Raw genomic sequence first — 23,511 nt, forward strand, 5'->3', positions numbered from 1 at the left:
TGTCACTGTTTCCACTGTTTCCCCATCTATTTGCCATGAAGTGATGGGACTGGATGCCATGATATTAGTTTTTTGAATGTTGAGTTTTAAGCCAGCTTTTTCACTCTCCTCTTCAACTTTCATCAAGAGGCTCTTTAGTTCTTCTTTGCTTTCTGCCACAAGAGTGGTGTCATCTGCATATCTGAGGTTATTGATATTTCTCCCGGCAATCTTGATTCCAGCTTGTGCTTCATCCAGCCCAGAATTTCACATGATGTACTCTGCATATAAGTTGAATAAGCAGGGTGACAATATACAGCCTTGACGTACTCTTGTCCCAATTTTGAACCAGCCCATTGTAGCATGTCCGTTCTAGCAGTCACATGTCGTGTGGTGTTTCTGGAATTCTTTATTTTAGGAAAACAAGAGGTTCTAAAAGAAGGACTGCCTTGAACCTGTAGCCTCTGTAGCCCACAGGAGGACCAGGCAGGGCCCTGGCTCCCCTGAGCTGCGAGCCTGGCTGTCCCAGTGGCTTAGAGTCTGGAAAGCGGAGTCAGCACCACTCGTGTGCTTTCCTTCCCCTGGGCTGCGGCCCGAGGTCCGGGCAATATCAACTGCACGGACCGCCCCAGGGAGGCACGCCAGGGCCTCGGCTGCTCAGGAGCAGAGGAGAAGGGCTGGCTCTGGCTGACACCACCCCTGGAAAGAAATGGGGTTCCTGTGACTCCCGCGGATGGCCTTGGGAGGACGCACTAACCGCAACAGAGCGTGGAATGGTTAATGCATGAATAAATAGTATGAATAATTAAGTTGTCCTTATAATGATTCTTTTAAATGACTGAACTTCACATACAAGATGTGTGGAGGGGATGAAGCACTCGGGCTTTGGGTTTTGGTTCCAATCTGCCCCTCACTTGCTGTGTGATGGTGGGTTAGTGACTTAACCCTTCTGTTCCTCGATGTGACCATCTGTTAACTATGTCATTGACACTGGATTATCATGAGGATTCAGTCAGCTAATTCGGATAGGGCAGGTCCCAGAACATTAATGCTGCACTGGAAAGCATTCAGAACCACTTTCCGGATCCTTCTCCCTGCACCCCTGCCCCCAATCCCACCCAAATCTACCCCATTTTCTACTCCCTGACCCTCGTCTCAGAGGCCAGTTCTAGGCATGTGAACATTGCCCAGTTGCTCCTGGCCCCAGGATATTTCCAATGACTTGTTAGTTTCCTTAACCTCCCACACCTTTGTCAACATCTGCTTTATGAAATTCCCGTCAATTACCCACTTTGAATGTGCCATCTGCTCCTGCCACAACCCTGCGGATAAGGTGCTCAATCAACATTAGCTGCTGTTACCCACCTTAATAAATAATAAGAAAGGGGGAGTCAGCAAGTCAGGAAGAGTGTATACAAATTGGCAAAGGTCAGGGCCCACATGTTGAGCCCTCTGTTTGCCCACGGCTTGATTGTTTAGAAACTACTTTCATTTTCTGGTTTGATCCAGCATCTAGTATGATGCTTTACCACTGAGCCACCAGGGAAGCCCGTATAGAAAAAGAGAAAACAGTATGCATTCTTCTCTAGGGTTGTGTGAGGATCAAACGCAGTAAAGTCGGTTGCGTTTTGCAGAGCATTTGGTGCAGAGGAAGTGGTGGAGAGGTGGCAGCTATATTGTCCTGTCCAGTTTCGTGATGTGACGATGGAAGCAATGCAGACACCACCTACAAGGTTCTCTGGGCGGGATCTTGCCATTGTGTGGCAATCCGGTGGAATTATTATTTTAAAAATCAGTTTGAATTCTGTGTCCTCCGGAAGCATGGGGATAATGACAACACTCATTGTCCCTCCTCTTCTCATGGGGCTCTAAGCTTTGGTGGTACCCGTGGCTCTCTGAACACACTGCAGACTTTCAAGCTGCTGCCTTCACCCAAAAAGCCCTTTTACCACTTCTCCACTTGGCAGAATGCTACCTTGGATTTGGGGCTGGGGGTTGCAGAAACCAAAAGTCAGAGTGTCTGAATCGCCGTGAAATTGTTTTCACCCCTCCAACCCACCCTGTAACTCTTCCCCCAGGTAATGTTTGATGGGCTCCTGTGCACCCAATCTCATATTTAGCTAGTCTCCTCCCCTCAAATTTTAGCTCAGGAAGCCTTGCTTGATTTCAGATTCCTAGTGGACACAACCTCATCACCATCTGTCCCTGTCTTGAAAGGACCTCCTCTTACCTGAGATTGCTTTCTTGTGTCTACTGGTTTCTTGTTCCCACTCCACTGGAAATGCCCAAGCCACGAGAGAAGATTGGACAGTGTTATTCCTGAAGCTGATAAGTATCTGGGGATTTAGTAAATGTTGAACGAATGAATGAATGAATGAAAGTACAAAGTGAAAGTGTTGGCCACTCAGTTGTGTCCGACTCTTGTGTTACCGCACAGACTGTAGCCCATCAGGCTCCTCTGTCCATGGAACTCTCCAGGCAAGAATACTGGAGTAAGTAGCCATTCCCTTCTCCAGAGGATCTTCCCATCCCAAGGACTGAACCCAGATGTCCTGCATTGCAGGCAGATTTTTTACCACCTGAGCTATCAAGAAGGCCCTGGAAAATCACTAGCAGCAGAGAAAGGGTATTCTGTTATTCCCAGTTGTGGTTCATTCTTGCTGGTTTGGGCGAGGTGCATTTACCCAGCTGATAGATAAGCCTAGCTGGCAAGTATACCCCATCAATAAACCCCCCAGTGTGTTGCCTTAGATGCCAGCTATGGGGCAGGGAGTGTGCTAAGTCAATCACAGACTGGTCTTTTTAGAATTTAAAATAATCACAGGAGGGAAAGAGACCAGCAGGGGGTGAGTCTCAAGGGAAGGGGATTTAAGAAGGCCCAGATCTATAATAAACAGAAGAGGCAGCGTTGGAAGGGATAACAAAGATGTGTGCTGGCTGGGTTACCATGGCAACACTGCAAGGCGCCTGGACTGGAAGACAAGCTGCTTCTTCAAGGAGAATTTCAAATTTGCAGGTTGAACTAAACACTTCCGCCAGGACCTGACCCTGGGGATTCACCCATAAGTAGCCAAGAACTGGAGATCCTGGTACGAGCAGCTCCCCGGGAGCTGGAGATCGACCTGGCAAATAACTGTTTGTTGGAAGCCGAGAGGACTTGACTGAGAGGGAGGTCATGCTTGTGAGCAGCTCACCTTTTCTCTCGACCTTGCCGGGAATTCTCGGACCTCCCCCAGACCAGAGGGTTCCCATGTGAGCTTGAAGGACCACCTGCATCAGAATCACCTTAGGGGGATTCTTAGACACACGGATTCTTTAGGATCCACCTGGGACTTAGATAAAGCGGGGAAGGAACCTGGGCATCTGAATATTACATTCCCCCAGGTGACATTTCTGCACGTTGAAGTGTGGAACGGTGCTTCAACCCTCTGCCTCTGACTTAAAGCATGCATGGGTGGGGTAAAGGGTGGTGGGGTCAGGCAGTGGCCCAGACATCAGTCTAAGGGGCACAAGAACGTGGGTGGACAAAGGGTGATTCCAAATATGATGAGGTGGTAAAGGGCTGGAGGCACAGCAGAACAGAACAGAGGGCTCTCGGGGGAGCCAGCCTGAGTTTGACTCTCACTTTTACTGCTCACTAGCGGGCTGTGCGTCCTCACATGTAAGATGGGATTGGTCATAGCAGCACTTCGTGATAGGGTTATTATGAGGATTTGATGAGCTCATATCTGAATGGTACAGGGCACAGGTGGGCAGAACCACAAGATGGAAGGAGCTTGGAGGACTCTGAGTTTGGAGAAGGGCGAACAGATTCTTGAAGACTAGAGAAACCAGCTTTCATTGTGTTCAGCCACTGAGGTGAGGTTGGGTGTTGTTTGTTACAAAGCAGTTGGTCGTCCTTGACTAATACAAGGTCATGAACAAGTGGCCCAGAAGATACAATCAGTTGTAAGTGTGTGTAAGGATGCCCTACAGAGGGCATGGGCAAAAGGGATCAAACCTCTGGGTTGGTTAAGAGCTTCTACAGCCATACCCTGAATTCTCTCCAGGGAAGTTATCTATATGGTTGGAAGGAAAACTTGGATAGAGGGCCATTCACACAGATTGAGCTTCTAGGAGTTGTTCCTTCCCTGAAGACAAAATGACTGTTTCTCTCAGTTAACTTTCAGCTTGATTTATTGCATGTTGTCCAACATAGAGGAGAAGGCAATGGTACCCAACTCCAGTACTCTTGCCTGGAAAATCCCATGGATAGAGGAGCCTGGTAGGCTGCAGTCTATGGGGTCGCACAGAGTCGGACACGACTGAAGTGACTTAGCAGCAGCAGCAGTCCAACATAGAGAGAGGAGTCCTGCTTCTCCTCTAGGGCCTCTGTCTGTGTGTGTGTGTGTGTGTGTGTGTGTGTGTGTGTGTGTGTGTGTGTGTCTTGAGGAGCAGAGGGAATGTGGTACTAGCCAGTGTTATGGAAAATATTCTACATCACAAAATAAACAAGAAAATTTTTTCTGTCCTTTCTGGTGGTAATTCAAAATACTTTAATACTGAGACATTTATATGGAGTCAAATACAAAAAGTCACACGAACTTTAAGATAGAACTAGAGATTTCAATAAAGAGTTCCAGTTGTTCTAGAAGACTTCCCATTCCCTGGAGCATGTGTTACCTTTGTCTGCCTTTGGTTTTGCTTTGGAAGTGAAGTTTGAGAAACACTGATCCAGACACCAGAAAGCCTGATTCAGCAGGTGGGCTAGAGGTGTGTGTGTCTGTGTGTCTGTGTTTGTATCCATAAATTTTATTGAGATGCAGTTGTCATACAGTGAAATGCATGCATCCCAAGTCACTAGTTTATGAATATCAATTTTGACAAATATATATCCTCTAGGCTGTAACCCACACGTCTGCCATGCCTCTTACCACTCAATTTTTCCTAGAAGCAATCAGATCCACTGTTCTAAGTTTTACCATCCTGGATGAGTTTCACCTGTTCTAGATCTTCATTTCCATCAATGTTTCTCGACCTTGGCATTATTTACATTGGGGTGAGATAATTCTTTGTTGTGGGAGCTGTCCTGGGAGATGTAGGATGATAGCTAGCAGCTTTCTGGCCTCTTAACTGGTAACAACCTCCACCCCCAACTGTGACAAACAAAAAATGTCTCCAAACGTTGCAGATGTTCCCTGAGTTGCGAACCGTTGCTACAAACGAAATCACGTAGTATAGATGAATATGTATTATGACTTCTTTTGTTCATCATGTTTTTGTGATTTTTCCCTGTTGTTGAGTGTACTGACAATTCATTTCTTTACTTTTGAGGAATATTCCATTGTAAGAACATGCCGTAAGGCACCTGCCCATTGTCTTGTTGATGGCCACTTGCCTGATTTCTGGTTTTAGCTAGTATGATTCAAGTTACTGTCAGTATTCATGTGTAAGCCTTTTTGTCAACAAATATTTTTATCTTCCTTGGAAAAATATCTAGGAGTGGAACTGTTGGGTCAGAGGGTACATATGTGTTTAATTTAAGAAACCACTAGTCGTGTTCATAATAGCCAAGACATGGAAGCAACCTAAACGTCCAGCGACGGATGGATAAAGAGGATGTGGTACTATTCCTCCATAAAAAGAATGAAATAATGCCATTTGCAGCAAGATGGATGGACCTAGAGATGATCATACTAAGTGAAGTAAGTCAGAAAGAGAAAGACAAATACTATATGATATCACTTATATGCAAAATCTAAAATATGATAGAAATGAACATTTTTATAAAGCAGAAACAGACTCACAGACATAGAAAACAAGTTTATGGTTATCAAAGGGGAAAGGGGTTGGGGGAAGGATGAATTGAGAGTTTGGGGTTAGCAAGTACAAACTAGTGTATATAAAACATGCAGGGCAGTGAAAGAGACACAGGTGTAAAGAACAGACTTTTCGACTCTGGAAGAAGGTGAGGGTGGGATGATTTGAGAGAACAGCACCGAAACATGCATATTACCATATGTAAAATAGATGACCAGGGCAAGCCTGATGCATGAAGCAGGGCATCCAAAGCCAGTTCTCTGGGACAACTCAGAGGGGTGGGGTGGGGAGGGAGGTGGGAGGGAGTTCAGGATGGGGGGACACATGTATACCTGATTCATGTTGATGTATGGCAAAAACCGTCACGACATTGTAAAGCAATTATCCTCCAATTATAATTAATTAATTTAAAAAATAAGCTTCTACTGTACAGTACAGGAAACTAACACAGTCTTATAAATCAACTATACTGAATTTAATTAAAAAAACTGAACAACTAGTAAAATCGGATTTTTTGTAACCTAGTCTCAGAAGAGATATTCCATCCTGTTTGCAGATTTTGTTCATCAGAAGCAATTCACGAGGTTCAGCCAATAAAGGGGAGAACCCTGGGAGGGGAGGGTCCCTGGCAGCCGCTGTCCCACTTGCTCCAGCAGCCCTGGTGTGAGAAGCTTCATGGGGGCCAGAGCTTCTCAAGCCATCTGGGGGAGAGACCTGTTTTGTTTTTACACCTGCTTGTCTCATAACAAGGGCTTCCTTGATGGCTCAGACAGTAAAGAGTCTGCCTGCAATGCGAGAGACCTGGGTTCAATCCTTAGGTCAGGAATATCCTTGGAAAAGGGAATAGCTACCCACTCTGGTATCCTGGCCTGGAGAATTTCATGGACAGAGGAGCCTGGTGGGCTACATACAGTCCATGGGCTTGCAAAGAGTCGGACACAGCCGAGCAACTAACACACGCATATCTCATCACACATGGAGTTAAAAACACGTTGATGAACTGGTCCCAAGGCATGACTCCACGCTGCAGAGATGCCAGAGTCAAATAAGCATCTCCAGAGTTTCCAAGGGCTTGCCATGCCCGCTCATGTGCTAAGACCTCTACACCCGGCTGTCTTTCCTACTCCTCAATATAACCTCGGAGACAGATGTTACTGCTAACACCCTCACTTTACAGATAAGAAACCAGAGGCACAGACAGGCTAATTCATCAGATCCAAGATCACACAGTGAGTAACTGGCTGAGCCTGGAGCCCAACCATCTTGTTTTAGAGCATGAACTCTGATGACCAGGCTATATTCCAAACCCTTTTACACACGTTAGTATGCATCACTATCAGTATTAGAGCCCAGCATGACAGAGACTGTCAGGTCCCTGGCCTCTGACCCCGTTCCCCACTGAGGGGGGCTTGCTGTGCTGAGATGCAGACCCCAGCCACAGTGGCCCATGCTTGGCCTCATCTGAATACTCTATGTTCAACTCTCTCCTCTCTGCCGTCTCCTTCTTTAAAAGTTCAAATATAAAGGGCAAAGCCATCTGCCTCCATTTCCATCTGGGTCTGTTTCCCCCACTGGTAACTTCCTGATGCGTTAAGATGGATGTCCCAGCGCGAAAACCCGAATTAATAAACAGTCTTTAGGTGAACAAAATTAATCATGTCACGAAAGGGGTCACCTAACATCTCTAGTAAGGTTAAATGTTTGTTTACAGATCATTAACTTCATAATTAATTTCCTTTTTATTTTTTTTTCAACATAAGCCCCATAGGAGAGGACAGCATCTGTCTTGTTCACTTTTGTGTTCCTACCACTTAGCGGAGGACCTGGCCTGTCACAGGGGATCAATAAATATTTGTTCATTAAATGAAGGTTTGCCCCTCCTCGCCAGGCCATCTGTCTTAGCCTGGATGATGGGAAAGCTGAGCCTGCTGGAGGCCTCTGCTAATTAGCAAGTGCCGTCCAGGGATATAGGAGGGAGGTGGGGAGGGGCACACATAGGGAGTGTTACCAAGCCAGCCACCAGCCAGTCCCAAGGGCGACCGGATCTCCAGGTGTCACCTTCCGAAAGGCCGCTGGACACCGCTGGGAGGTGTAGCGAGGAGGAAGCCGGGAGCCCTCGGTGGTCGAGTTTCTCCATGGAGCTTTAATCCTTGACACATCAGGGTTGCCTGTGGGTGCACCCACTGTATCCCTGGGTGTCTCAGACCTCAGATGCCACAGAGAAGCCCAAGGTGGGTGGCAAGAGAAGTGTGGCATGGATGTGACATGAGGCACTTTGGGGCTATGCCCACGTGGAGCTGGTCAGTGACTATGCAGATTTCTGGCCACCTGGGGAGGAGTAAGTGGCCCACAGCTCCAGAGACAGGTGAGGAGGGAGAAGCCAAGGAGACACAACACAAGGGGCTGCTGCTCCCATGGGGGTGTCTCTCCCATCTCTGTACCTGCAATGCCGAGCACAGCGGGGCATTCCCTAGTTGTTGAACGCCTGCCTCCACTAGAAACCTTTCTAATTCACCCTGCCTCTCTATTTCCAAGCCCTCTTCTCTGGGATCAAGGGGTGCTTAGAAAGAGAACCTCACTTTGAAAGACTGCCCCGCCAGTATCCGAAGTGTAAGGCTTGAGCTCAGGTCCTTCTTTGGGGTCTGCTCCCCAGAGCACCTCCTTCATCCCAAACATTCTTGCCCTCCACCTCTAATCCTTTCCCAGGCTCCCTCCCTCAGCGCCCAAACCTCTTTTCTGCTTCCTGGACATTGATGTTTAAGCTATTTAAGTGGAAACAGATGCATTTGAAAGATGCGGTGGAACCAGAGTTTAGAAATGCAACAAATAAGATTGTACAAGGGAAGGAGATAGGTCATCAGCGGTTGCTTTCACCACTTGGAGAGGCTCATGGAGTGGTTGGCAGGCTCTGCTCTCTGTGAGGTCAAGAGCAATAATCATTCTTCACTAAAGGCAGCCATGGCTATGTAGGATCTTAGCAATGTTAGGCAAGAAGCAGCAGTTAGTGAGGATGCTTTGGCTGGACGCACAGGGGCTTGGGGAGAGGTTTGAGTTCAGGCAGTTTCTCTACATTAAGGTCATGATCTCCTGTGTTCCTCAATAAAAATGCATGGCATCCGCTCAAGATGCTTTTGGCCACAGTTCACAAAGACCTCAATCCAAAGGGGCTTCAACAAAAGAACAATATTGTTCATGTAACCGGAAGTGCAGCGGTAAGACAGCTTCCAGACTTGGTTGAGTTGGTGGCTTAGTGACACTGTCGTCAAAGATGCAGCTTCCTACTGTCTGTCCACCCTGCGGTCCACCTTGGCGGCTCTGTCCTAAGACTGGCTTCCTGTCCAGCAGGGGAGAGCATCTCTCCTGTTGCCGTGGAAAGCAAATCCTTTCATTCCGTCTGGGTGGTTTCCCCAGGACAGTCCCCAAGGTAATGCCAAGAACAAACAGAACCAGAGCAAACAGTGACCCCTCCCCACCCTTGCCCTGGAACCGGGGTGGGACCCAAAAAAGCCTGGTGATCTGGAGGGAAGTGGGAAGAAAGAGGGGATCAATGTTGATGGGCACCCAAGAAAAGCCCAGCCAGATACAGGCTCCTCAGGTTCTCAGGGGCCACATAAAGTGAGACCCACTCAGTAGGGAGGAATGCAAGCCCAGGCTCTGCAGGGACTTGAAGTGACAGACTGAACCTCACTCCGAACTGAGCCCAGTGATTATTTCCCCTCTTAAAAATGCAGAGTCAGCCTGATTTGATCAAGTTGGGAATTAAACAACATAACCCTTTTCTGAGGGGGGCATGGCAACCCACTCCAGTATTCTTGCCTGGAGAATCCGGTGGACAGAGGAGCCTGGCGGGCTACAGTCCACAGGGTCTCAAAGAGTCAGACTCGACCAAAGCAACTTGGCTTGCATGCACACAACCCTTTTCTAAAATGATTGAACTAAAGTGAAACAAAATATAAAATGTGAACGTGTTCCCTAGACCAGCCCAATAGCCTCAGTTCTGGCCCCAGCAAGTGACAGAAAAGGACAACTCTGAGAAGAGGATGTGGTCCAGTCCCTGTGGGCAGCTGTGGGAGGCTGCTGCAAGGAGGCAGTCCTGCAGCCCAAACCCCGGGATGCTGCAGTTGCCACTGAGAACCCAGCATCCAACACAAACAGGGATTTTTTTTTTTTTTTTTTTTTGATAAGCAGCTGTGAGGCAGTGGAAATGACGCAAACTTGAAGTGAAAATATCTGGAGGCTTGATAGCATACCACTCTTCAGTTGTATGACCTTGAATTTCCTCCATCCTCCCTTTCCTTATTGTGAAATAGAATAATTAGCGTAACTCAGACTTGGATGCAATATGAGAGGTGGGCACGACTTTGTGGAGGACAGAAAGACGTGGGGACATCAGTCATTGCTCTGCGTGTCTCCTCCCGGGGCCTGGCCTTCCTCCCCACTCCTCCTTCCACCTTCCAGACACCCTCTCCCTTCAGGTCTAGCCCACGCCCTGGCCCCCAGGACGGCTCTGCTTGCCCCTCCGAAGGTGTCACCTGCTCTCCCCATCTGTTACTTACACAGACTGTCTGCTGCCTGCCTCTGTCCTTCTGATGGTCTCCCCAACTCATCTGCGAATAAAGAACCGTGTCTCCCACCTCTTTGTTGCTCAGCATGTAGGAGTGAAACAAGCCTTGAAATCACCTCTTCCTTGAGTGATAACTGAGAGGTGAAATGATCTGCTGAAAGTTGCTCAACTCAGTTAGCTCAGCACTAGAAGCCAGGTCCCTGGATGCCCAGTGGCACTCTCAATGGGGTGAAGGTGCAACCCTGACTTTGCAAAGCATACAACTCCTCCCAGGGTGATTCGTCAAAATGTGTGATCATGACAACCGTCTCTGATGGGTGGGTGGGTCAGTCAGTCAGTTCAGTTGCTCAGTCGTGTCCGACTCTATGCGACCCCATGAGCTGCAGCATGCCAGGCCTCCCTGTCCAACACCAACTCCCGGAGCTTACCCAAACTCATGTCCATTGAGTTGGTGATGCCATCTCATCCTCTGTCATCTTTGATGACACAGTCCCCTTTTCTTGATCACCATCTCATCTTCTATCGTTCCTTTCTCCTCCTGCCTTCAGCCTTTCCCAGCATCAGGGTCTTTCCAAATGAGTCAACTCTTCACATCAGGTGGCCAAAGTATTGGAGTTTCAGCTTCAACATCAGACCTTCCAATGAACAGCCAGGACTGATTTCCCTTAGGATTGACTGGTTGGATCTCCTTGCAGTCCAAGGGACTGTCAAGAGTCTTCTCCAACACCACAGTTCAAAACCATCAATTCTTCGGCCCTCAGCTTTCTTTATATTCCAACTCTCGCATCCATACATGACTACTGGAAAAACCATAGCCTTGACTAGACAGACCTTTGTTGGCAAAGCAATGTCTCTGCTTTTTAATATGCTGTCTAGGTTGGTCATAAGTGTCTTTTAATTTCATGGCTGCCTGGTAAAGGCTTGAAGGCAGAAAAAAAGGTTGGGAGCCACTGAGGCAGTGGGCTTTGGGTCCAGGTTGGTCTAGGTTCAAGTCTGTCACTGCCCCCACTATCTGGACCTGGGTAACCTTGGTCCATGGAAGTCAGGAAGTGCTTCTTCAGCTCATGCATGTTAGATGCACTTAGCAGAGATCAGGGTAGATGTGTTTGGGCTGTATTACAGCCTATTGGGCAGTGTTCCCAAGGGAGGATGAGGAGTTTTATCCCCTCTGAGCCCCTTAGGGAGTTCTGATGGATGTATAATGCAGTGCGGGGACAGCAGCCCTCAGGCATCTGCAGGAAGTGGGTGTTGCCTCTTGTCTCTTTAGCACCTTCTCCTGGACTGCGTCCATTGGCCAATCAATGTGGATGGTTAGGAATGCCCCCCATCATCAAGTTCCAGTCTCCCCCAGGAATATCTGGGGACAGGCTTTCAACCAGGTCAGAGTGTCCAGGAGTTGTCCTGGGGTAATGAAATGTACAGAGGGCAAACACTAAACATGAGCTTTGAAACAGTGTAACCTCCGTGTCCCTCCAGGACTGCACAGACTTCCCAATCTCGAGTCACTCCTGCCCCTGGGCAGAGCCACCTTGACCCTTGGCCAGCACTTCCAACAGCCACAGAGAGCGGAGGGGCAGGAGGACACCCTGGGGGGCAGGCAGCTGCTTGGGGGTTCTGCTGAGGGTTGGGACCCACCTCAGTGTGAGGGCTGTTCTGTGGGCAGCCCCCCCAGCGTGCCAGCATTTCAAGCTCTAGATATGGTTATCATTTCCTATTTCCTGGGGACTGGGCAGGTCCCCAGTATTGCTGCATGTTATATAACTTTGAATTTGTCAAATAAGAGAAACCTCAGTCCCCTGTGGAGGCAAATGTAGAAGATTCCACTCCTATATGAGGGAGCTTTGACAAGCAGGTGGGTAAAGGAAAGATGCCCTTTCCTCCAGGTGGAACTAAGCCCTACCCCAGGGCACATAGCCAGGCAAGTGGAGCACAAATCACATTTTGGTCCTTGTCTGGGCATCTTTGCATAGTGCACAAGTCACACAGCTGAACACGGGAGCCCTAGCCACAGGTATGTATTGCGTGCTCCCCGTGAGCAGACGCTGCAGGAGCAGGACAAGACATAATCCCTGTGCTTATGGAGACTGTACACTAATGGGAGAGACTGAACGAAACAGGCCAGGCAAGGACCGAAACAGTGCAGGGTGAAAGCCACGCTCTAAAGCAAGGTGCAGGATGAGGCGGTAGGAAGGGACGGACTTGGAGGAGGGACTTAACTGAGAGCCTGTGGAGGTGGAGGTGGGTGGTTTTGGGGGGAAGAGTTGGGGGCCAGAAGCCAGACCCAGGAAGAGTTCAGCCTGTTTGACAAGCAGGTTGCTCAGTGGTTACAGAGGGGTTTGGAGGTGATGTCAGAAAGGTGAACACAGCCAGGCTGGGGCAGGGAATTTAGATTTGGTTCTAAGTGTGGTGGGACCACATTCATTTCATTTCTGAAGGGGAGGGGGAGAAGGAATAAGAGAGGAAGACAAGGAAAAGAGAAAACAAAGGCAGGTGTGCAGATGAGAGCGGTGGGGGGAGGGTAGCCACGACAGGCCTGGGGAACGCCTGTGGACACAGCAGTGGGGCACCCGGGCCACGGATGCCCAGGGGCTGGATTGACAGGGCTGACATCTCGGCGGGCCCCAGCGTGATTCATGATGGTAGAGATTCTGCTGCACTTGGTGATGATATTTTGCCTACCCAGGTCATGTTCCTTGGAGCAGAAAGGAACTCCTTCCTCTGCCTCCCCTGAAAGCTCAGGTCATCTCTTCTCCCTTCTGTGGGTAGAAACAGGCAGGGGGACCTCTTGTGGACTAATCAGAGTGATTTGTGTTTGCAGTTTAACGTCAAAAAGTCCACAGAGCCCGTCCAGCCCCGAGCCCTCCTGAAGTTCCCAGACATCTATGGACCCAGGCCAGCCGTGACGGCCCCGGAGGTCATCAACTATGCCGACTACACACTGAAGACCACAGCAGAGCCCGCTGCGCCGGCCAGCCCCCAGGCCCCGAGTGACAGCCGCCTCAAGAGGCAGGTCACGGAGGAGCTGTTCGTCCTTCCCCAGAACGGTAGGGCTCTCCTGCCCCTCACCCTTCTGTGGACAATACCCAGCAGGATTTGAAAGCATCTCTAGCTGGTCGGCGTGGCCAGCCCGTGTCCACGGCATTGGTCAAGCAGTGGACACCAGGCTTTGGAATTGCACTCCATTATTCCCCGCGTGTTCCCACATTGTGTCTTCCCGAGGCCTCCAGCTTTCCACTGGGAAATGGAGAGTCCCTTCCAAGCTGTGTGTACAACTATAGAGAGGGGAGAAAAAGTTGTGGTTAAACTATGGGCTTTATTCAGAGTCATGGGTTTCATTCTCTCCCCTTTATGTACGCATTGTGTGACCCTGGTCATATCGATCATCTTTCTGGGCCTCAGTTTCCCTGGGTATAAAATAAGACGACACGATCACCTGCCCAGTAAGGTTGTTGTAAAATGTAAATATAACAATGCATATGAAGTGTTTAGATCAGAGCCTGGCACAAGGATCTAATCAAAGCATCGTTATTATTATTATTTCTCTTCTCCTTCTCATCAACATCAAGAATAGAACACCTTTTCATGTAAGGCACTTTGCTGGGCCCTGGGGGCAGAGATGGAAACAGAGACAGTCCCTAACCCAAAGGAGCAGAGCTCACAGACTTTTATAAGGAGACAAAAAACAATCGAGCCAGGAGAATGGATTGTTAGGTGGTTTGGGGTTTTGTTCTGTGTGGTTAGGGAGGGAGATGGTGGGGACAGAGCAGCATAACGGGCTCTGACACCCACCCGGCTGCCGAGGCAGCTCTTGGTCAGGGGCCAGCACCCACGCGCCGGCCAGCGGACAGCCGGCCCCTCCTCCAACCCGGCCCAGGACCACAGTGATTACCCCGGCATTTCTTCAAGAACAAATTCAGGTAGAACCTGAGGCAGGAAGGAATCCTGGTTGGCTTTTAACCTCCAGGTTTGCCAGCCCACATTTTAAATTAAAATAGACCCACTGAGGACTTGAGAGCTAAGCTGAGCTCTCAAAGTGGGTGGGGAACAATTTGCAGGAGGACCCTTGGGAGTGGTTATCAGAATCAGACTCACAGGACGGCTCCGTTGTCTTGGGAGCCCCAGGGTTCCTGCCTGGAGAATCCCGCGGACAGAGGACCTGGCAGGCTGCAGTCCATGGGCTCGCAAAGAGTCGGACGTGCTGAGCGACTAACACACACAAAGCAGATTTCTCAAAGCTGGACGAAGCCAGGCGTGGGCACTGCCTACCGAGGACAGCAGCTGAGCTCTTCAGAGTCTGAAACCGAAGGATTCAGAGCACGTTTGTCTTCCCTTTCAGGTTCCTCATTCCTTTCTCCACTGCAGAAGGCAACAACCAAGTTCTGACTCCACTGATTCCAATCAGTGGAATTTCAATTCCAATTCTGATTCCAATCTAGCAAGAGCCAGTTGGCTCAGCAAGTACTGACCAGAAGCGAGGGGGTGCAAGGGAGGAGAACGCTGGATCAGTCCAGCGTTCACTGGATCATGCCCTGCATTCGCTGGATCATGTCCCCATGATGTGCCGAGTTCAGTCTGCTCCCACAAGCAAAGATCCCTTCACTGGCCCTTTGTCGGGCTCAGGGTCCTGATTCTTGAAGTTGCATCCACTCCCGCATTTCCCAAGGTGCTGGCTTTGGTTTGGTCTTGGTTTGGTTTGGATTTTGAAGGCTGAGGCAGTCTGAGAGCTGACAGCTCAGGGTGCCAGGCAAGCTCCATCTGGCACTGACCCCACTGCAGTTATCCAAGCCACCTGGGTCCTGAGTGCTTGTATGTCTGGCTTTCCACTTGGCTGTTCACATCCTGGTCAATCTATTCCTTGCTTAGACACACCAGGGAGGAGATTCTTCACTACTTGCAGGAACCCGATAATGAACCATTTTGGAAATTAAATACTCCTCTGTGTTTCTACCCTTTAAATTCATTCTGAAAATTAAAAAAAAATTAATTTCAATTTATTTCAAGTGAAGTCTGCTGCAGCTGCTGAATCCTTTTATACTTGAATTATGCCTGACTAATGAGAATCTTCCAGATGTTTGGCTGCAGTCCAAGTGAGGGGAAGAGTGAGTGATAACTATAGTTTTAGTAACTGAATTAAAGATAAGGTCATTCATTTATTTAGCAAGGAATCACTGAACATGCACTAAAGTCCACTCTACTCTCCCTAACCTTGACTCATTGTTTGACATTTATTTCCAGCCATGAACTCCTGGGGAGCATGGATTAGACTCTGTAGAGAGTTGGAGCTGGAGATCGGCTGGGGAAAGATTTGCCTGACACAGGCTGACTAGAGCCACACATGAGGTGACAGTTTCCCGTGCTGAAAACTCACCAGGGGCCAGGCCCTGGGCTAAGTGCTTTTCTCACTTTATTTCTTTTAATGCTCACAGTACTTCCAGGAAGAAGGAACTGCTGTCACTCCCATTCTAAAGATGAGGAAACTGAGGTTCAAAGAAGCCAAGTAACTTGTCCAGGGTCACATAACTGTTATGTAGCAGCTCAGGGCTGACCCCAGAACCCAGGTCTTGCCCACTGGGCTGTGATGGTCTCTTGAAAGGTGATGCCCAGGACCACAGGGGGTGCCACCATGTTTTTGCACCCAGATAGGAAGCTTTTGGTTTGGGTTCATGGCCTAGCTGGCAGAGATGGAAAAGTCATGGGCTGGAAAACAGGATCCCAGTGTGGGTAGCAGTAATGACTTTACCTTCTTGACAGGTGTGGTGGAGGATGTCTGTGTAATGGAGACCTGGAACCCCGAGAAGGCCGCCAGTTGGAACCAGGCTCCCAAACTTCACTACTGCCTGGACTATGACAGGCAGAAGGCTGAACTATTTGTGACTCGTCTGGAAGGTATGATCTTAGCTGACTTTCACGGCCTTCTGTGTTTCTGTCTGCCTGAGCATCTGTGGCTGGGGGGAGCACTGGGGGCTAGATGAGCACTCTGCAACAAACAAGACCCTGAGACGTATGATCCTCAGATACACAGGGGTTTTGCCTCTCTCTCGTATACCAGTCCAAACTGGGGGTTCCTGCTTGGCGGCCATCCTTCCTCCAAATAGTGATTCAGGGACCAGACCCCTCCTCTCTGAGGCCTCCTTGTGGCCTGTGCCTAGCAGGTGGAAAGATGGGGAGAATAGGGAGAGGGCACAGCTGTCCCTTAGAAACTGTGACCTACACATGCTTACTTCCCGTTGGCTGAAACTAAGTCACAGGACCGCTGACTGTAAAGAAGACTGGGAAATGTGGCTTACCAGGTCCCCAGTTAAAACAATGGGATTTTTTTTGTTTTGGTGAATAGTAATCATCTCTGTTATAGATGTTTTTAACATTGAACAGGGCTTTGTGCTGGACACAGAGGGTGTTCTGAACGGTCAGCAAAGCTTCTGTAGTCCTAGAACCAAGCAGTCTTTCCTATGGGATCAGATTGTGCCTGGTCTCCCTACCCTGATAATTCATTTTACCATCGGCAAACAAAGCTAAGACTTTGCAAAGGACATGGGGCTAAAAATGGGCTCCTCTGTGTTGCTTGGAAACTAGAAGCTGGGAAGGAAAAGCTGGAGTTTTGTGTTTAATTTTGCTTTTTTGAGGGATATTTATCCTTTTAGCTTTCTTTTATTTATTTTTTTTTTTTAGTGTTTCATAGACTTTCTTACATTTGGTATTAACAATAGTCCCATTTTACAGGTTTGAAAACTAAAGTCTAGCAACATCAAGTGACTTGTCTAAGATCACTCCGGCTATTTGGTGCCAGAGTCGGGATGAGGCCAGTTCCCCTGAAGCTCTCAGTTCAGGTTTCTTTCTTTTAGGACACATGGCCTCCGTTCTTTATCTTCTCCTTCCTGGGTAACAAGAGATACCACTTTGCACATTGTCAATGAGGAGCCAGGTGCAAACTGGAAAGGTCCAGTGGGAAAGCATTAAGAACACCGAGGTTCAGAACGTAAAGCAACACTCATGACGCTGTGGCCCAGCGATTCACATCACAAGTGGTTATGTGATAAATATTTAAAATGGAGAACAAATGAATTACGGTATCCACAGCAACCCTAATGAAAATCATCAGCAGTTTGTGGGCCCTGGTGCCTTGGGGAGGTGTCAGAACAATGAGAAGGATCTCCTATTTCCAAAGGCTTCCCGAAAGGCGGTCTCACAAAGCCAGGGTGGTCAGCCAGCCCCGGTGGGGTCTCTTTGAGACCCCCAGGGTCATGGCCGCTAACGCAGCTCCTGCAGCTCGCAGCAGGGCCATTCTTCTTGCCTCCCCTTGTCGCTGACGAGCCCTCGCGTCTGTGCCGGTTTCTCCCTGGCTGCAGCTGTGACCAGCGACCACGATGGAGGCTGTGACTGCTACATCCAGGCCAGCGTGGCCAACAGCATGGGCTCGGTGGAGGCCCAGACGGCCCTCAAGAAGCGCGAGCTGCGCACCGCGTGGGAGGAGGGCCTGGCGCTCCCCCTGGCGGAGGAGGAGCTCCCTGCAGCCACCCTGACGCTGACCCTGAGGACCTGCGACCGCTTCTCCCGGCACAGTGTGGTCGGGGAGCTGCGCCTCGGCCTGGATGGGGTGTCCGTGCCCCTGGGGGCCGCCCAGTGGGGCGAGCTGAGGACCTCAGTGAAGGTAAGGTCGCCTCTCCCGGGGGTGGCAGGGCAGGACTGGGCCAGTGCTCATGAAACGAGCTTGGAGACCTTCCCAGCCTGGGGATGGGAGTCTGGGCAGGGAGGCGGGGTGGAAAAGTAAGGTGGAGTCTTGAATAGGGTGGGAGGGGGTTGGTTAGAGGAGACCGGTAGCCCAGGCTTTGGGGACTCCTGGGGTCTAGTCTTGCTTCTAGCTTGCCAGGCACAGACACCCCTACCCCTGGCCTCACCATCACGGAAAGCATCACACTGTGAGCGCCCTGACTCTGGTGCTGACGATGTTTGTCCCCATCTAGAACCATTCATGTTCCCTGTTGCATCCACAGCGTGCCAGGCACTGCAGGGGAGAGGGGCACCTCACCTCGCAGAGAGTACAAGCCAGAGGGAGAAACCGGAGCAAATGACGATGGTGGTGGCAGTGGCGTGATACTGATGATATCTGACTTAAGACACCCAAGAGGGGCCTAACTGAAGTGCTCTGGGACAGAGAGTCCTAGAAGGCCTGGTGTGCAGTGGCGTTTGTGCTGGACTTTGAAGGAGTGACCACGGCTGGGGGCCCAGGTTGGGTCCCCCCACCCCTCCCCAGCTGCCGAAGCCGTGAGTGGAAAACAAGCGTCTGCTGAGATGTCGCGCTGCTCAGAGAGGTTCCTTGGAGAGCCAACCACCAATCCCCACAGGCCAGGGCAGCGAGTGGGTCAAGGAGGGTCAGACTGTGGTGATTTAGGCCCTCATCCAAGGGCCTGCCATGATGGTGCCTAGAGGGACCCTTCTGGATGGCCAGGCTCTCAACCAGCTGGCCAGTGCCTTCTCTGGAGGCTACATAGCCTGCATAGCCTAAAATAGTTACTATCTGGCCCTTTATAGAAAAAGTTTGCTGACTGCCATGAGTAATAAAATTGGGAAGAAAAGTAGTAATTTTTGAGCACTTACCATCTATCAGTTGCTATGCTTAGAACTTTACCTGAATTCTGGCCCTAATGAACAAAGCAGGACTGATGACAGGAGTATTGATAGGCAAGAGAAGTGTGGCTTAGAGAAGCTCAGTAACCAGCGTGGGGTTGCCCAGCTGGGACCTGGCACGCTCGGCCTTGAGGCCAGGTCAGTCTGCTTGTAAAGCCCGCGTTGTCCTGCCGCCGCCATGGGACATAAGTGCCCGGTAGTACAGGAGCCGTGGTCAGCAGGCGCCTTTCCTGATGGACACCGCGGGAGGAGAGAGTGCGCTTTCACTCCCCACCTACTACAATCTCTTCTTGGCCTCATTTTCCTCTCTTTCCCCGGCTCAGAAAATTGATAAACATTGACAGCCACCCTCAGCTGGAACCAGGCTGTTCCCCAGCACACTTTCTAGTGTGCGATTTGGGACTTGTGTGGAATTATAGCCGAGGCCCCTGGGGAGAGGCGCCCAACACGTGGGTTTATTCAGCTGGTAATCCAGCTTCCTCGGGAGATGGAGGGGCTCCCCCTCCAGGCCTTTGGAGTGTTTGGCGCTGCCCACAAAGGGTGGCAGTCCAACAGGTAGAAGTCTCAGGCACCTAACCTGCTTCTACCCTCTCCCCTAGAAGAAAACTTACTCATTCATTCCACAAAGGTCTTGTCCGGTTTCCACCATGTGCCAGGCAGTGTGCCCGAAGCCGAGGGCACAAGAGATGAGGACACAGTCCTGCCCTCGTGACTCACTCACCCTAATCATCGCGCTCATTGTAGCCGTAGCCGTCACTGTCCCACAAGGACACTCCCGCATCCACTTGGACCCCTGGCCTGTTTGCCACGGATAAGAACAATGTCAGAGGGCAGCGTGGAGTCAGAAGTCAGAGGCGGTGCTCTCGGTGAAAGTGGTAAGGGAGAGCCCCAAGCCCGGGCTAGCGAGCCCCGCTGCCTGACCCGCCAGAGCGGATCCCGCGGGCTGATTTGAACAAAGTGGGTGGAGCCATCAGCTGCTGTAGCCCATGTGTTTGTCTTCTCCTGGTCGGAATGGGTTAAAGGAAGTGCTGGCCATGCCCCAGTTCTCACCGGAAGATGGTCAGCCAAAAATGGCATGTGCATCCCCGGGGACCACAGAGTGACCCACTCCAAGGACAGCTGGAGTGATTCCCTGAGAGCCCGAGAGAAAGACGGGGAGCAGGAAAAGACAGGGAGAGGATGGCCAAAGAAAGAGAGCCAAGGGGCGGATGGCTGTGGTGTTGCCAGCTGGGCTGGTCTGGGGCTTTGGGCACTCTTCACAGAGCCGAGGAGCCCTTCACGGGCTGCCAGGTCCAGGTTCCTCTCACTTGGGCACCATGTGGCCAAACCTCAGGCCAACACCTGTGGGTGGACCTGCAAGAAGTGCCGCTGAAGCAGAAGACTTGTGCCCGTCCCGGCTCAGCCAACACCCCGCTGGGCGCCTGGACAGGTGTCTGAGCTCATTTCCTTCACCGTGAAAGGACAGGTCTGTCCGTCGAGGATGCTGGAGGACTTGGGCTTTGCTTTTAGACCAGACCCCCATTCGAGGCTCAGTTTCACTACTGAACAGCCTACATGGGGCTTCCTGGTGGCTTAGACCATTAAGAATCTGCCTGCAGTGCAGGAGATGTGGGTTCACTCTGTGGGTCGGGAAGATCCCCTGGAGAAGGCCATGGCTACCCACTCCAGTACTCTTGCCTGGAGAATTCCAAGGATAGAAGAGGCTGGTGGGCCACAGTCCATGGGGTCCCAAAGAGTCAGACACGACTGAGTGACTAAAACATGTCCACACACACACACACACACACACACACACACACACACTGGTTACATGAGCTCAGGCAGTGAAGTTCACTCTCTGAGCATCAGGGACTCAGGCTTAAAACGGGAGCCAGGTCAGTATCCCTCTTACCCTTGTCGTCAAGATTAAGCAGGATGTCTCACCCTTCCTTCTCACAATATGTATTACATGTCAGCTGTGTACCGGGTGCTGGGAATAGCTTTGTGAGGATGACAGCCTCAGTGGATAGATATTATAACTGCTCCTAGCACAGAGTGTGTTGTGTTACCTGCTACGCTTAATGCCATCACCAAAGTTCCTGGCAACTCCCGGAAACATTCCATCACACGACTAGCCACTTAGGGCTAGTTGAATTGTTGCAGTTGTATTGAAGACATGTTTCCTGAATGAAAGGTGTGACCCAATCAGAGGGCTGGCCAGCTCCTCCATCCAGCTTTACTCCCCAAACCCTGTCTCCCCTTCACCCAGAAACAATGTTCCCAATTAATATTCTCAAGAAGTAGTGATTATCCTTTCTTGATAACTAATGATAATCATCAAACCAAGTGTAAAGATGCTGTCGTGTGCACCAGGCGTGGTTTTAAGCCATTAAATAATTCCTCATTTAATGTTTACCACCCTATTGGGTGGAGATATTATGGTTCCCATCTTACAGATGAGGAAATGAAGGTTTGGGAAAGTGAAATAACTTGCCCAAGATCATGTGGCTAGTAAATGGTGAGATCGGAACTGAGACCCAGATGGTCAGATTCTAGAGTCCATACACTTCTCTCTACCCGTAGACTGTGACCTGCCTCCTGTGGGGACTCTCGCTCATCTTTGTCCCTCATTGGATTTGTTGAAATTCCAAACAAACTCTTGCAGGAATCTCAACGGAGAGGCTCTGTAAAGCCGCAGACGGGGGGATAGACATGCTGGATGCTTCTTGAAGGCATCAGCAAAACGCACTTCCTGTAAGTGTCTTTGGTGCGTTAGCTCCCATCGTATGCCTGGCCTTTGTTGACATGGCTGGTCATTCTGTAGGCCAAGCCAAGCCCTGCTCAGCATTAGTGCATCACATTATCAACTATCTCAGCCCTGCAGGGGCTGGAAGGGATTCTTTTTCCAAGCAGAGTAATGCCTTGCAACATCCCGCTGCTCCAGGAACCTGATCAGTCAATGCAGTGATTTTCAAACTAGAACCCACGGGTTCTGTGCAAAGATGCCTGAGGGGGGCACAGGTGATAAAGTGAGAGGAAGTCCTGGCCCTCTGTCCCGGCTGCATCCTGAATGGCATCTCTTTGATCTGTTTGGTATGTTGGGTTTGAATATGAGCTGTTTGGAAAATCACGTTTGTGGCGAATGAAACAAACTCATATTGAAACACAGGCTGGCATAGGATCCCTCTGTGCCCTCCTCCCTTCTGCAGGCCTGGAGAAAGCAGCCCTGATGGGTAAGCGATTTCTAGGATGCCTCCTGGATACAGCTCCAGGGCGACCCCAGCCTCAGCAATAGTGACGGGGCCAGAGGGCATCCCTAAATGAGGCTCCCCTCCTGCATCCCTTCTTCTGTTTCAGGAGCCATCTGCGGGGACGGGAGAGGTCCTGCTCTCCATCAGCTACCTCCCGGCTGCCAACCGCCTCCTAGTCGTGCTGATTAAGGCCAAGAACCTCCACTCTAACCAGTCCAAGGAGCTCCTGGGGAAAGGTGAGTGGGGTGTGAGAGGGGAGGCAGGGCCCCTCTAGGTATGTGCACAGACAGAGGTGGCACCTGGGAGGCAGTGGGGACGGGTGAGCAGGGACCTGGAACGTGAGTACATTTGTAGAGTCAACCTGAGCTGTGTCCTCCACCCCAAGCTCACAAACCAGTTCTGAAGGACACACTCACTTCCCTAAAGTCATGTCCATTAACTCTCGGGCCAGTCCTACCCATTAGCGCCCAGGTGTCAACTTCCTAGGGCTCCCACCTTGCAGATCCATCATGAGAACAGCTTGATCCCTGGATCACAGGAAGCCTAGGATCAGACTGTAACCAGGGAGTGGAGAATCTGGGCTATAGGGGAAGCTTGGCCCCACCTTTGTCACCCAGACCTGGCTGGATGCGTCTTCTGGGCAGGTGGTGGGTTTTCCCTTCTCCAGTCTTAGCTAGCCACCACTCTGCTCCCCACACCCACCCTAGACTCCTCTCTCTTCCCAGCCTTTGTCGACCTGCCATCCCCACACTAGCTGGGTGTGGGTGACAGCAGAAGGCGTGTGGGCGCTCAGGCAGAGGAGGCGTCTCTGCCCCATATACCCAAATAAACATCTCCTCAATGCCCTGGAAGCCTTGGCTATTCCCTTGGGATACCCCAGCACAGACCCCAAGGCTGAAGGACCAAACAGCCTCTCTGGTCAGAGCAGGAAAGAAACCAGCACTGGTCAGCTGTGAGACACCTGGACCGGGAGCCAAGTGCTCAGAGCAGGATATAAATACATCAATATTTATAGCAGGAAGCAAGTAAAGAGCTGCCTCTGCAGTCAGGGCCTTTGGGCAAGAGATTTTTGACGAATGAAAAATCACCCGAGTTGGTCTGGCTGACAGATCCTTGAGCCAGAGGTCAGAACTCAATGCCTTTGCCTCATGCCCTCTGGGCAATTCTTTGCCTCATCCCCTCTAGACAATTCTTTGCCTCCTGCTTTTTTTTTTTTTTTTAATTTTTATAGTTCCTGTCAGGACAATTACAGCTCAACACTTTATCTCTCAAATATCTCTGTCGAAATAACAAACTAACCACCTGGGGGTGATA

At 50.2% G+C, this 23,511-nt stretch overlaps 1 protein-coding gene across 1 annotated transcript in view; it reads left to right on the plus strand.

Moving 5' to 3' along the window:
- SYT13 (synaptotagmin 13) overlaps positions 1 to 23,511 on the plus strand; it is a 38,646-nt gene that overhangs the window by 14,050 nt on the left and 1,085 nt on the right. Inside the window, exons 2-5 of the mRNA XM_065945618.1 lie at positions 13,161 to 13,386; positions 16,094 to 16,228; positions 17,689 to 17,990; positions 22,304 to 22,433. Coding sequence (XP_065801690.1) covers positions 13,161 to 13,386; positions 16,094 to 16,228; positions 17,689 to 17,990; positions 22,304 to 22,433 — 793 coding nt within the window. The remainder of the gene's footprint in view (positions 1 to 13,160; positions 13,387 to 16,093; positions 16,229 to 17,688; positions 17,991 to 22,303; positions 22,434 to 23,511) is intronic.

The sequence above is a fragment of the Muntiacus reevesi genome, chromosome 9 (genome assembly GCF_963930625.1).
Source record: "Muntiacus reevesi chromosome 9, mMunRee1.1, whole genome shotgun sequence".
NCBI lineage: Eukaryota > Metazoa > Chordata > Mammalia > Artiodactyla > Cervidae > Muntiacus > Muntiacus reevesi.